At 48.2% G+C, this 14,782-nt stretch overlaps 1 protein-coding gene across 1 annotated transcript in view; it reads right to left on the reverse strand.

Annotated features, from left to right (window-relative positions):
- LOC138527493 (retinol dehydrogenase 12-like) overlaps positions 1 to 14,782 on the reverse strand; it is a 254,129-nt gene that overhangs the window by 131,400 nt on the left and 107,947 nt on the right. The window contains exon 2 of the mRNA XM_069638729.1: positions 14,044 to 14,162. Within this exon, the coding sequence (XP_069494830.1) occupies positions 14,044 to 14,162 (119 nt within the window). The remainder of the gene's footprint in view (positions 1 to 14,043; positions 14,163 to 14,782) is intronic.

Here is a 14,782-nt window from a genome sequence, read left to right on the forward strand (position 1 = left end):
CGGGGGTGACATCTGGGCCTCGGGGGGGCAGCCCCCAATTGGAGCTGAGCTGGCGGAGCCGCTGGCGACGAGAGAGCGCGGAGGGCTCGGCTGCGGATGGCCGCAGTCTCGTCTGGGCGAGCGTAGGCGGGGCCCGGGCGGTGATCCCTGTGACCCGCGCCTGAAGGAATGGCACCGAAAACAACGCACCAGCTGTCTCTGGAATCGGGGGCGTGGCATTGGCGGAGGGCCCCTGCGGGCCATCGAGGAGGGAGCACGCTCTGCCCCTGCCCGCATCTGTGAGGAGGCACCCCGGGGAGATTGTTCCAGCGGCCGAGGCCAGAGGAGGTACGCGGCACCACCCGGTGGGGGGCCAGGGTGAAACCCGCTGCGCAGGACTTTTCCCCATATTCCGGGGTTGCAGCCACCGGGGAGGAGGGGGTCCCTTGATCCTCAGACCCAAGTTTGTGGCGGCCCCGGCCCCAACGGTGAAGTAAGACCGGGGTGGCCTGGAGGGCGAGCACCGCTCCTGAGGGAGTGGGAAGTAGCAGTTGGCCCCGAGGCGGGAGAGTGATCGGCCTGGGTTGGATTGGGGCCCCCACGCAAGCGAACAAGCCCACAAGAAGGCCGGCACTCGCGTTGGAACCACTAGATTGGAGGAGGAGACTGGCTCAGTGCCCTACATTCTGGCCGGCTGACATTGTGCCCCCCTGTGCAAAAATGTCCAGAAATAAGGGGAGAGAGACTCCAGCTCAAGGGAAAGGTCCCAGGAAAGCGTCAGAAGCCCCCCTCTCAAAATTTTGGCCAAAAGACTTGGAGACCCCAGGGATCCAAGAGGGTGCCCAAAGCTCGGAGGATAAGGAAGCACCTGTCCCTCAGGATGAACAGGATAGGCCGGTCTCCCAGGGGATGCTGTCACAGTTTATGGGCGAACTGGTGGAGAAGATCACTGCAGCAGGGCAAAAACAGATGGACAAGTTGCGAGAGGATGTGGCGGAGGGCCTAAGGGAAATCAAACGAGACATTCACAAAATGGAAGAGAGAGTCGACATTAATGAGCAGGCCATCCAAGAGTTGACCGAGGAGGCAAGGAAAGCTGACATCTTGCTAGAGACGCAGGCTGCGGCTACACAAATCCTGGAGTTACAGGCTGAAGACCTGGAAAACAGGTCAAGAAGGGCAAACATCAGAATCAAATACTTGCCTGAGGACATACCAGAGCAGGAGTTGTCCCAAATATTAAAGCAGATATTTGCAGACCTGCTAAATTCAGAATCAGACCCAGACATGCAATTAGATAGGGTCCACAGAGTGGGTCCGCGAAGTCCTTAGCCAGGCTCAAGGCCGCGAGACGTGCTGGTGGCCTTCCACAATTACGCAATGAAGGAGAGGGTAGTGGAAAAGGCGGGAAGGGCCACAAGCATTACCTACAATGGCCACAAAATGTTTCTATACCAGGACCTGGCGCAGATAATGCTAATCAAGAGGCGGCAGATGAGCTCAGTTCTGTCCTTCCTACGTTCTCAGCAAATCCGCTATGGATGGACCCACCCGTTCGGTCTGACCTATCTCTGGCAGGGCTCCCACCACAAGATCACAACCTGCGATCAGGGATTGGCCCTGCTGGGCCTGGAGGAACAGATCTCTCCCCCTACAGCGGGGGCGGAAGCTCAACCAGTCGGAGGCAAACCATGGGATTGGTCTACGATTAAGTCCAAGCGCGCGAGGAGGGGTGATCGGGCCCTTGCGCCCAGGAAATCCATTAACAACGCTCCTAGGGAATGCCCTCGGGGGGTGGGTAACCCCCCTAACGGATCATGAGGAATGGAAGATCCAAGGTCCATGAATTGGGGCCCCAACCAGCGGGCCGCAGATCGAAAGTGCACAGCATAGGGGTAATGCGAGAGTCGTCGAGGCCAGATGGACACGCTGGGTCAAAATTGAATCTCACAAATTCCTCATATAGCTAGCATGGATGCGCTGAAGTTCCTTTCATTAAATGTGAACTGGCTCAATTCCCAGGTTAAGAGGAAGAAGGTGGAGAGGTTTCTCAGGAGGGAACAACCCCATGTAGTATCTCTGTAGGAGACCCATGTGCAGTCTAGTGATACCCATAGGATTAGGTTCCGGGGATACTCACGAGTACTTCAAGCTACTCAAGCAAGCAAAAAGGGGGGAGTCTTGTTCGCCTTGAAAGATGGGCTGGACCTGACCGTCAAGGACATGCAGAGGGATAACCAGGTTAGGTACTTAGCAGTGATACTCGAGGGGAAGGAGGAGGCCTTCACAGTGGCAACCCTCTACACTCCCAATCAGGCACAGGACTCATTTATTCAAAACATTCTCACTCGTTTAAGGAAACTTGCTAAGGCTAATATCCTGTTAATGGGAGATTTTAATATAGCCTGGGACCCCATGAAAGATGGAGTACTGTTTCTTGGAGGGAACAGGGGGGCCATCCGGGGACCTCGTGAAGAAGATGCAGGATCTAGCCTTGGTCGATGCTTGGGGGGAACTTTATGGCGACGTTGAGGGATATACCTTCTATTCGCACGTTCACAGGTCACACTCCCGTATAGATTACTTCTGGCTTTCCAAACCTCTTGTGGGAAGAGCCTTAGCCATGGAGGTAGGGGCAATCTCCCTAGCAGACCACGCTCTTCTCACCCTTTTATTAACTAGGCCAACGGGATCCCCAGGGATCTGGAAATGGAGGTACCCGGCCTCGCTGTTCAAGGATCCAATCCTAGTTAGGGAGGTAGAGGGTGAAGTGGCCGTATATATCAACCACAAAGATTGGAATGACACAGCCCCTCAAATCTAGTGGGATGCCCTCAAGGCCACAATTAGAGGGAGGATCATAGCAATCAAGGCCAGAAGAGAACGGGAGTTGAGACTGGAGGAACAACTATTAGAAACCAGACTAAAAGAAGTTATGGCCCGTATGGGCGGCAAACTCTCAACGGCTATTAAAAGGTAATACCGGGCAGTAAGAGGGCAGCTGAACCTTTTGCAAACAAGGGCGGCCAAGCGGAATCTCCTCAGACTGCGTCAAAGGTACTATAAAGGGGGAGGGAGGGGTACTCTACACTAAGAATCACGATATAGAGGCAGAATTTTGCAAATTCTACTCGGACCTCTATAGGTCGGGAGAGCCCACACCCGAGGATCAGGAGGCCTATCTACAGGTATCAGACTGTCCACAGATTTCGCAGGACGAAAGGGAGGCGCTGGAAGCGGCGATAACTGTTGACGAAGTCAGAAGGGTAATTAATAACTTACCGACCAGCAAAGCCCCAGGTCCAGATGGGTTTGTATCAGATTTTACAAGATTCATAAAGAAGTTTTCATTCCCATTCTTACCAAATTATTCAATCATATTGGCTCCACTGGGGTTCTCCCCAATTCAATGTACGAAGCGAAAGTCATCCTGATCCACACGAAGGGTAAAGACCCAACCGAGTGTGGATCATACCGTCCAATAGCTTTAATCAATGTGGATGCCAAAATCCATACCAAAGTACTAGCCAATCGCCTTGAGGCAATTCTTCCCAAATTAATACATCACGACCAGTTGGGTTTTATTAGAGGAAGGCAAACATCCGATAATGTTAGAAGACTGGCCCACCTGGCCAAAAAGACACAAAAAAGGAACATCCCGGCCCCGATACTGGCGATCAATACCGAGAAGGATTTTGATCGGGTTGAGTGGGGGTTCTTGTTTGCCAGCATGGTCAGAATGGGGTTTGGTCCAGGATTTATCACTCGAATTAGGGCAAATTACCGAAACCCAACTATCCGGCTAGCAATAAATGGCCAAATCGCAGCCTCTGTCCAGGTAGAAAGAGGCACAAAACAGGGCTGTCCAATGTCACCTCTCCTTTATGCCCTTCACCTAGAACCTTTCCTGGCGTCAGTTAGAGCTGCTGTTGATATAGAGGGTGTCCCGTTCGGAGGTGAAGTTCACAAGGTAGCGGCCTTCGCCAAAGACATGATTCTGTCATTAACCCAACCAATCACCTCCTTGCGTGCGGTGGCCAGGGAATTAGGAAGGTTTGGTCAAGTTGCAGGGCTAAAAATTAACTCCCACAAATCAGAAGTGCTCCCTCTCTCCCTATCCTCTAGCATGGAGCAAGACCTCAAGAAGGCCTATGACTATAGATGGATGGACACTTTGTTAAAGTACCTGGGAATTCATCTGACCAAGACCCTAGGGGATCTATACAAGGCAAACTACCCTCCACTCCTCGAAGTCAAAATTGGTGGACTGGGGACCCCTGGAGATCTCGTGGTTGGAAAGAATAACGCCTCATAAATGGCGATCTTGTCTCTGCTACTATATCATTTTTCGGCCCTCCCCTGCGACCTTCTTTAGGGCCATCTACAGAATAACCAGTTGTTTTGTCTGGAATCAAAAACGCCTGAGGGTGGCGGCCTCCCTCATGAAGGCTCTGCCGGATCGATGTGGTGTGGGGGAGCCGGACGTTAGGGTATACTATCTGGCAGCACAGATTCGCGTTCTCAGAGACTGGGAAAGAAACGATAGAGGGAAAGTGTGGAGACCGATGGATAGGGCGGTGGTGGGGGGAATCTAGAGGGTGTCCTGTGGTTGCCGAAGCCTGATAGACCTCCCCAAATGTACTGCAGTGATATAACTTCGACTACGGGTGACGTTTGGGATCATGCAGTTAAAAGGGTGCACATTACCACATTCCCATCCTTGTACACCCCCATAAATGGTAATCCTCAATTTACTCCAGCAATTACCAATTCGTTGGCCTTTGATCCTTGGTTCCAGTGGGGCTGCCGGATGGTGAGAGATATGTGGGCTGGTCCTGAGCTTAAACAATTCGAGTAGTGCAAGAAAGACTTCGACCTGGGGGAGAGGCAGAGGTTTGCCTATTTCCAGATCAGGCATTGAGTCTCCCAGCCATTGGTTAGGCAGGCGGGTTCTCGTTCCCTCACCCCATTCGAAAAGTACTTAGACACGGATACGGGTGACAAAGGTGTTGTGGCGTCCATTTATAAATTTATTAAACGGGGAGAAACCCTGCAGCCCTGGAAATATATGGTCAGCTGGGAGCAGGACGTAGGGACGGGCATAGAAGAATCATCATGGGTTACGCTGTGGTCTCTGATCCCGAAACTTACAAGATCCATCCAACTCCGGGAGATGTGGCTGAAACTGATGTTGAAGTGGCACTTGACCCCACGCAGGCTAAACAAAATATACCCTAATGTCTCACGGTTATGCTGGAGGGAGTGCGGCGCAGTGGGAGTGCCCAAAGATAGATCACTTCTGGTCTCAGGTCCAGCGGGCGGTCACCCGGGTATTGGGGGTCAGGGTAGGACAAAAGAGAGGGCATGACTTATTAGGCCTTAACGGGATACGGACAACCCTTGCCTCTAACGCTGACCGTAAACTATACAGGATAATTATGCTGTCGGCGGCTCTGGTCCATGCCCGAAAATGGAAATCAAAGGTGTCCCCTCAAGAACACGAATGGGTCGCTAAACTCCTCTGGTCACTAGTGGCCTTGGAGTGGCTTACCTACTCCATCCAAGGCAAAAATTTGCGGTTCACTTCGGACTGGTCCAACTTACTGGTATACCTAAGAGCGAGGGCCCGCCGAGCCTGGTGCCCCAAAAGCTATGGAACTACTGGGTATAATTCATCCTCAGGAGGAGTCGGACTTGTGAGGTCTATCGCAACTATCCGCCCGAGTGGCGGTTTTGAGACACTAGCATATGGACCCAACGGGGAAGCCTGCTGGTCTAACATGCAATATGTCTCCACACCCTGAGTCTTTGTTGATTACTTTATGGACCTGGGGGGGAGGGAAAAGGGAGGATGGCGGCGGGGGGAAGTTATAGGGAAAGGGTATTGTTTGCTTATTTCTTTGAAAACTGTTAATAAAAATGTATTTGAAATAAATAAATAAATGGCCTTTGACTCGCTATAATTAATTGTCTTGAAAGCCAGCACAGATTTTGGGCCTCATCAGGAGTTCGGCGGTATCCTGGCTGGGATACCGCCCAACTTTTTTGCGTTAGCGCCCACCTGTCCAGCGGTATTACCGCCGGATCACGGGTTGGGCGCTAACTGTTACTCCCCATTCTCCATTGAGATTGGGATGACCCTTAAATGCGGCAGTAACAGAGTTACCGCCGCATTTAAGGGGTACTGCTCAACTCGTTTGTAGGTAAATGCACGTCTATAATGGCCTTCAGCTGGAAATACCCCATCACTATTTCAATTTCCTAAAAGGTGCTACTGATTAACAATGTGTGACAGACATAATTGCCAGTCCCTTGATAATCTGCTGGCCGTGCAGCCAGGGGCACGGTTCATCATGTGTGTCCTATCGTGCCCATGACAGCCCTGTAGGTAGGTGGTCCCGTCAGTAACCGCTCCGAATTTCCAGCAGGGATAAGGGGGGTGGGCGAGAGGTAGAGAAGTGGAGGGAGCAGAGGAGCTAAAGAGCAATTAGCCCAATAGTGTTGCGCGCCTGATCATAAAATCTACTGCATGGACACATATGCAATGTGGTGGCTTGTTGCCTTTCCCCAAGTGCAGTGAGTCTTGGGAAATCACCTCTCTTAACAAGACTACTGGCTTAATAATCAGGAAGCCCCCCCCCCCCACCACCCTCCACCTGCATTCTTGAAATAACATTTGTAGAAGCATGGATTCCCTCCACAAGGCCTACGGTGTAGGGTGTGCACATTTAAAATCCTCATGAAGAATCATATCATGAAGTACTGAACATGTTTTGAATTGTGCTGAACCCCCACTCCTGCTCCCCCAACCCTACTATTCACTTGTTACACCTGCTGCCTCAGTCGACTCATCTCCTCCTTTGGGTTGTCGTGCCTCATCTTTGCAGACAGCATGTCAATCCTCTACTCTCTCTACTTTTAGCACCGACCTCTGCCCGCTTATCCACGTGCTTATTTGCCATCTGCCGCTCCGTGGCACTTGGGGGGTCTTCTTCTGAACTTCACCAAGACCGAAGTCATCTACATTCCTGCATCCAGTGCACATCTCATCCCCACCAAGGCACGCAACCTTGCAGTAACTTTTAAACAGCAGAATTAGCCTTCACCAGTATATTATTTCCGTCTCAACTCCGGCCAGGATTAACCTCCTTAACATCAGTAAAATGTTCACCTTCCTTACATGCAGCTCCACAAAAAAAACATCAAAAACTTAGCTTGGTAATCAGTTGTCTAAGCTACCGTGCCAGTCTCCTTCTTGGCCACCCTCTTTACTCCCGCCCCCACTTGACAAAGCACTCGCCTTTACCACACCCTTACTCTATATAGTCGTCAACGCCCTTCTCCCACCTCAAAACGTACTGTCTCCGTGCTGGCTGGCTCTGAATAAAAATAGAAGAAAAAAAACGGCCCCTTTGTACATTTCTACGGCTGGTTTTCAATCCCCTACGTGGACTTGCTTCCCTCTGTCGAGGCAATACTACCACTCATACACCTCTTCACATCCCATCCTCTACAGTCCCAAATCCCCCAGTCGCCGTCTTCACTGTGCTCGCTCTCCCTTTTGCTCCTTCTCCCTTTTTTGCTCAACTTTTTGGGACTCCCTTACCTTCATGTTACAAATTCTACTACTGTCCACTCATTAAACTCACCACTAAAGCGCCTCCTCCTACTTAACCAAGAACGAGCACCGGCCAGTCACTATGTCTCACTCCAGATAATGACCAGAAACTGGCTCAGGATTTCCCCACGGACTGTTCATTGCTTTTGTACAGTCACATACCCTCAAGAAATACAAATAGAAATAGACATTTTAAAATTATAAAAAATGTTTACAACTTTTTTTTAATATTAGTTACAAATATGTCATGATTGGTATTTACTGACAAAATAAGTGAATATTAATCAATTGGTCTTTCCACTTACTTTGGGGTACAGGTTGTGTATAGCAAAAGCTCCGTTGTACGGCACCGACATGTACTCAATGGTGCTGGATATCCAAATGCGCTAGAAAACTGATTGTTGGTACTCATAATAGCAGAGAATCCGAAAAAAAAGAGCAAACATGGCAGATAACAGAACTTCCCGACTTTGTGCTCTTTGCAATGACCGTCCATCTGAATCTGTAATCCACCATTTTATTAACCGGAATAATAGCATTGCCAGCAATGGCAGTTGCCAGTTAATGAAGTGCCAGACAACAGAGCTTCCACTCAACTATAATTTTACTGGTGCTTCAACCTGCAGAAGATATATTAAACTTGGGGTTTAGCACTAGTCTGATTGCACTCCGCTCCAAAAGGTGGATATGGTGTCTGGACTCCGAATGAGACCAGTGTCCGCTTACTGAAAGATCTTTCATGTGCGCTCCCTATCCTGTGAGAGTTACAAATGTTATCTGCGGCCATGGTTGCCAAAAGGGTTCTCCTCTCATCACATCCTCCCGGCAGGCCCACCACAGGAGATCCTGGGCCACCTTTGCCGTGACCTGAACGAGGTCTTTTCTGCCTGACAATTGAGACCACTGGGATCTGACAGCCCACTGAAGGGATCTCATTCTCCGATGGGCTTCTTGCACCAGAAAAATGCAGGATGCCATTAGGCCAAGCAAGCTTAGGAAGTCTAAGGCCAGGAGATGTTGGGCACTCTGACATTTTTGGACCATTTGCGAGAGATGTTGAGCCCTCAGCTCGGGTGGCAAAGATTTTCCCGAGGCTGAATCCAGAACTGCTCCATTAAATTGAAACTTCTGTGAAGGTGTCAACTGGGACTTCTTGAAGTTCAGGGAGAAGCCCAGCTCGTGGAGGAAGTGGCAGGTACACCTGAGGTGATTCTGAGCCTGTTCCGGAGAACCAGCTCTATTCAACCAGTCGTCCAGGTAGGGATAGATGTAACTCCCCCTCCCTCCTTAGACTTGCTGCCACCACTGCCATGGCGAAGGCCCTCTGGGCTGAAGTGAGCCTGAATGGCAGAACCTAAAACTGATGAGAACCCCCAACCGCGAATCTCAGGTACTTTTTCTGTGCTTCGGATGGGTGGGCGGATGAAAGTAAGCATCCTAAAGGTCCAATGACACCAATCAATCCTGGTGTCAAAGAGCATACAGGATCTGAGAAAGAGTTGCCATCTTGGACTTTCCCATCCTGAGGAACTTGTTCAAGTATCTCAAGTCCAAGATGGGTTGCACTCCTACGTCCTTCTTGGGGATTAGGAAGTAGGGAGAATGGCAACCTTGGTTTCTCTATGCTGCAGGAACCAGCTCTATTGCACCTTTCTCTAACAGGATGAGAATTTCCTGCTTGAGGAGCGGGTCTGGAACAAAGGTAGATTTGGATTTCAGGGGGCAATCTGGGGATCCTTTAGAAATGGAAGGCAGTAACCGTCTACCGTTTGTAGCACCCATGCATCCGAGGTTAAGCTTCGCCAACTCCGGAGGTGCTGCAACAGTCTGCCGCCTAACACAGACTTGTGGGTGGGAGTCATTTTGGTGCTCCACTTGCAGCTCAGTATACTTCAGCAGGGGTTGCACATACCCCCTCGGTCTATGGCTCCATGAGGAGCCCTCCTCTGACTCCTTTGTGAGAACTGTCCTCTTCCTCTAGAGATGGAAGAATAGAAACTAAAAGGGTGTCCTCTCCACCCTTGACCTGAGGGTTGCCCTGGTTGTCTTATTGCCGCCCCCAAGGATTTCGCTGCTGCCCTTGAAGCCTGCAGCTTCTCGAAGCCTTTTCACCAAAAAGAAAAAAGTACTATCGAAGGGCAAGTCCAGCAAATGTCCTTGGACATCCACCGAAAATCCGGACTTTCGGAGTCATGAAATGAGTCTTTGCACAGTACTGGCAGCCATTGATCTACTTACTGAATCCACAGTACCTAGAATAGACTGTAATGATTGTCTCATGGCAGCTTTCCCGTCTTGGACCGGGTTTAAAAACCCATCCCTTTCTTCTCCCTCTGGTATATGGTCTGCTGCAAGGCCAGCTACACCCCAAAGATTGTGTGTGTACTTCGCCAAGGCACTTTTAGCATTCACCAATTTCAGTGCCATGCTTCCTACACTAAACATTCTTTTTTTCTAATGAGTCAACCTTCCCGTCGTCATTGTCGGCAGGAGTTGAAGAGTAAGTCGCAAACTTGGAGGATACTCTTGCGGCCTGAACCACCAGTCTCTCTGGTGTTGGATGCCTGGTGAGGAAGGGAGGATCTACTGAAGCTGTTCTGTACTTCTTAGTTACCAGTTTATTAACAGGGGGTATGGAATCTGGCTTCATCCAATTTTCCATTACTCTCACCCTTAAGGCAACATGAAAGGGTAACACAGCTTCCTTTACTGGACCACTATCTAAAATATCAGTAAAGTCATCAGTTTCCACAATTGCAGCAGGTTTTGACCACCCTAAATATTCAGAAACTTTACTCATCACTGACCTATAGGAAGGATCAGAATATCCAGCCACCTCTGGGTTCCCAAAGTCAGTTTCAGGAGATGTCTCCCAACTGCTGGTGTCTCTACCAGATTTAGCATTTTAAATTCTGGAGATATAAGCTCTTCTGGGACATTGGGTGTTCCAAACTCGTACCCAAATGGAGCTTGGTCTTCCTCTTCATTCGCCTTGAAGATGGAACCCATAGACCTGAAGAAATCTGGTCGAGGTAGGGGTCTGTAAGACATGGTCGAGTCAACTATAGGTTTTAAAGTCTTTGAAGGCACAGAATGCCACGATGGCGTCGAAGGCGCCGAGGGCCTTGATGACTTTGCAGAAGCAGTCATTGAATGCGCCGATGGCTTTCAATACTGAAGTTTGAAATGGATTACGTGCCTCGATGGTTCAGGTGACAAATACGACAGCTACGAGACAGGAGATGAAGGCTTTGAGGAGGAAGAGGTTTTTTTCTTATGCGTCGATGAAGACTCCTTCGACTTGTGTCGAGGAGTCTCTCTTCCCGGGCTGCTAGGCGCACGGTAAGCAAACACCTGAGACTCCCTACAGGTCTTCGTAGACGAAGAGGGGTGGCTCAATTTCCCAGACTCCTTCAGAGGGGAACTCAGTGGAGCTTGCCTCTGAAAAATGTAAATAATTTTAAAGCAGAAATCTTCCCTTTTGCGCAGGAGTTGAAGGTTTTTCAAGGATAGACACTATCGGGAGAGGAGGAGGAAGTCAATGAAGATCTGTGAAGTTGCTTCTTACTTTTTTGTGATAAGACGACAACTCGCACCAGGATCTTGAGTGTCTCTGATGTTTAGGACGCTTTTTCTTGGGGGGACACATCCCTCGAGTCAGAGGATGATTTTCTTTTGGATGGGGATTTGTGAGAGGGCTTGCCTGCTTCAATTTTCCCCTTCGTTTCCCACAAGGCCTTGACTGTCAATCCATGACATGAGCCAGAGTCGTCAACCTTGTGGCTTATCCCCAAAACACCACAGACGGGCATGGTGAGGGTATGTAATAGACAATTTTGCCCCACAATCTGAACACCATTTAAAACCCATCTTCGGTGTCAAGGGCATGTCGAATGATTATCATATCGAACTTGAGTGAAAACGCAATTGAAATTTCGCTGAGGCGATGGCTCCGAAGTACTCAGCAATGTAACGGTCAATGTGCGTGCTTCATATAGCAGCGTCGACGTTATGGCAAAGAACGCTACGGATGCCGTCGAGAACCATGACTCGACGCTGCACGACGCTCGACCCTATGAAAAAAAATTCCGGCGCAAGCTGCAAGCAGACTTGGATGTATCAAAGATGAGGAACAAGGGGAGGGCAAAATCCATTCGAAATGCTCATCACTGCTTGGGAACTGGCTTTTCAATATTCTAACTACTTGATAAGAGTTCGATAAATATTAAGCCAGCAGGTCTGTTTCTTTGTTTAGGGTTGTTCACATTTGTTGTAAAGCTTCCCTCCACCTCCCTAATGACCTAGCACTGGAAAAGCTATTTGCCAAAGCGCTATGAAAATGGCTTGGCTTGTCCTTTTAAAGCATCATATAGTCTTGTATGTTCTCCAACCCACTTTCTTCTAGCTTACCTCATGCAGGACATCTTATTGAATGTGTGTATTAACCAAGTCATAGATACTGGATATGTGTGATTATTTAGAATGCACATTTGAAGATATATGCAAAGAAATACTGCTGCTTGAGTCTGGTAACTATGCAACAGCCAATGGGAACATTGTGAGTGCCTGTCCCTTCAGAGGCTCAGAATGCAACAGCAAACTGGTTTGACCCCGATTTCCCTGCCACTTTTGTAGGGGGCATTTATGCACAACCTAAGGGCTCTCAAGGAGTTAAATCGAAAAAGATCTAAAGAAATTATTTCTGAAATACAAATATATTTTAATGAGCGAGAGTCGAGGGTTACTTAAGATGACATCAGTGATGAACCCTGGCGCTATTTCATCGCTTGGACAGTGTGAAAAGGTAGCAGACCATGCACAAAACCAGCAGGCACGTAATACCCCAATAATGTAACTAAAAGAAGTATCGTGAACACGAGGTGGTGGTGCATGTAGAACAGGACTGTTTTAGGGTCTGGTTGAAACCAATTACACAAATATAGGGTGTGATGGAAGAAAGTGTAGGTGCGTAAAAGTGGGCCAGTACTTAACGTAGCACTGTCCTGTTGATTTGTACACATTTATATGTTGCTACACACATTTTCAACTTGAGGGACAGCACGATATGTTAAGTCCATTTATCCAGAAGCACACAATTCCGTTTCTGTGCTCAAGTTTCAAGGACAGGATTAGAGTCCTAGGTTCAGCAACTAATGTCAGGAATCGAAATTAAGATGGGATAAGCATCCAGCATTAACCAGTGACCAGGAGCTACCACTGGGCAATGAGGAGCTAGTACATGGTGTTGCGCAAATTTAACTAACACATAAAATGTAAAGGTATAATTTTGTCCATTATGTATGACCCCATATGCTTGTTTTTTCACTTTTAATCTTGCTTGGGTAATTAATAGTTATCTCCTAGTTTACTTGTTAACACCTTCCTGAATGGAAAAATAGATATAAACTGTCACACACTAGGATTCCTGACTGAGAGAAGAAGACCTCAGCATATGACACTGCACAGTGAGAACAGACATGCTTGATGTGTCCTAATTTATATTTATAGATTGTAGTGTGTTACATTTACGGTCTAGCCCACTTTTTATGAATGCATTTTTACCAGGGTTTCCCCACTTTTATTTCCTGCAAAATACACATGGTACGTTGGTGTAGGGTATTTATGGGAATGGGGTCGGAGTTAAGTGGGTGGGGAGTGTAAGGGGGTCTGCCACCTCATTTTGCAGTAAAACAGTAGAAACGTTGTTAAAAACAAAAGTGTAGGTGGGCCAAAAATATTCCGCAAACATTCATAGAACCAAATTTACATGGGTGTGTTGGTTTGGCATCAGTTGGCCTGGGAGACCAAAAGTAGCTCCTAGTAGCTGTTGGTTACAAGTAACCCGGCTCTTCCAGTCTCAAGCAGGAGCTAGGTAGCTTCCAGCTTCCCTCCATTTGGAACCCTGCATCTCATGGACCACATCTTCCCAACAACGGTGAGCATGGTTTGCTCATCTACAGTTACTTTGGTATACGACCTTTGGACTACAACTCCATCAGCAACAGCCAGTATAGTTCATGGTGAGCAATTATAGGAGTTATAGTCCAAAGCATCTGGAGAGTCAAGAGGTTGCAGACCCCTTTGGTAGAGCATGAATTACAAATATAATGGGCTCTACAGTCTTTGCACATTGCTGCTAAATGGCGAATACCTTCTGTGAGTAGAATGGCTGCAACAAAAAGGCTGAATACTCTTCAGACCTATAAAAGGTGCGCACAGTCGGAGCGCTTATTTTATCAGGTTGCAAGCTACTAAGCAAGTCCTATAAATTCACTTGCCCTTTCAATTCTCCACAAGCACAAAGCATGCCATTTCATACTCTCCAAGAGTCAATTCTCACTCATCAATGGCTAGTGCAAAGTTTGAGGCTTGATTTTAAGATGCAAAAACCAAAAGCAAGAAAAGCAAGAGAGGAAAGTGTCTGCTGTGCTTGAAGTCCTACTTGCCTCTGCGGGCGAGGTCACTGGCCGTCTCCTTTCCGATGCCAGTATTTGCGCCTGTGATTACCACCACTTTTCCATGGAGTTTGGCTGTTGACTTGCACACCCCCCCTCCAACGAACTTCCTGAAAGGAAACCACAGTAATCAAACAAACTCTCACTGTACCAGCCCAAGACATTTGTGTAGCACGACATTAGTCTTAAATGCCGGATCAGAAGACAAGCGATCGAGACAACTTTATCCAACGGAAAATAAAGAAGAGGTGCTAATGCCACTTGGGTATTTTGTTGAACAAGCATTTCAAATATGTGCAGTTATTGCTTCTGAACAAGCTCTTCCTGTTGGTATTGAGCATTTTACGCACACCCTGCCATATGTCTACCATACACCAGCCACTGTCATGTCTATGCCAACGGTCGGCAACTGGCGGCTCTCCAAGCGTTTTAGGCTAGGACTCCAATGATCCATCACCACCGACTATGCTGGGTTGGGCTGGTGGGAGTTTATTCATAACATTAGGAGAGCCCAAAGTTGCACCCAAGGTGAAAATAAATACAAAATATTTGAGCATTCAAGATATACAGATATAGCAAAAAAAGCATATTTAACAATGGACATAAGTAACAAAGTTCTTTATCATTTATTCAATCTTGTGCTGCATGCATAGTTCCACATTCCTCTGCAACCTATGAAGCCTCAGCTCCTAGCATCACCAATAACATACCCCTCTCAGAACTCTTAAAG

The sequence above is a fragment of the Ambystoma mexicanum genome, chromosome 14, assembly GCF_040938575.1.
Source record: "Ambystoma mexicanum isolate Mex_15411 chromosome 14, UKY_AmexF1_1, whole genome shotgun sequence".
Taxonomy (NCBI): domain Eukaryota; kingdom Metazoa; phylum Chordata; class Amphibia; order Caudata; family Ambystomatidae; genus Ambystoma; species Ambystoma mexicanum.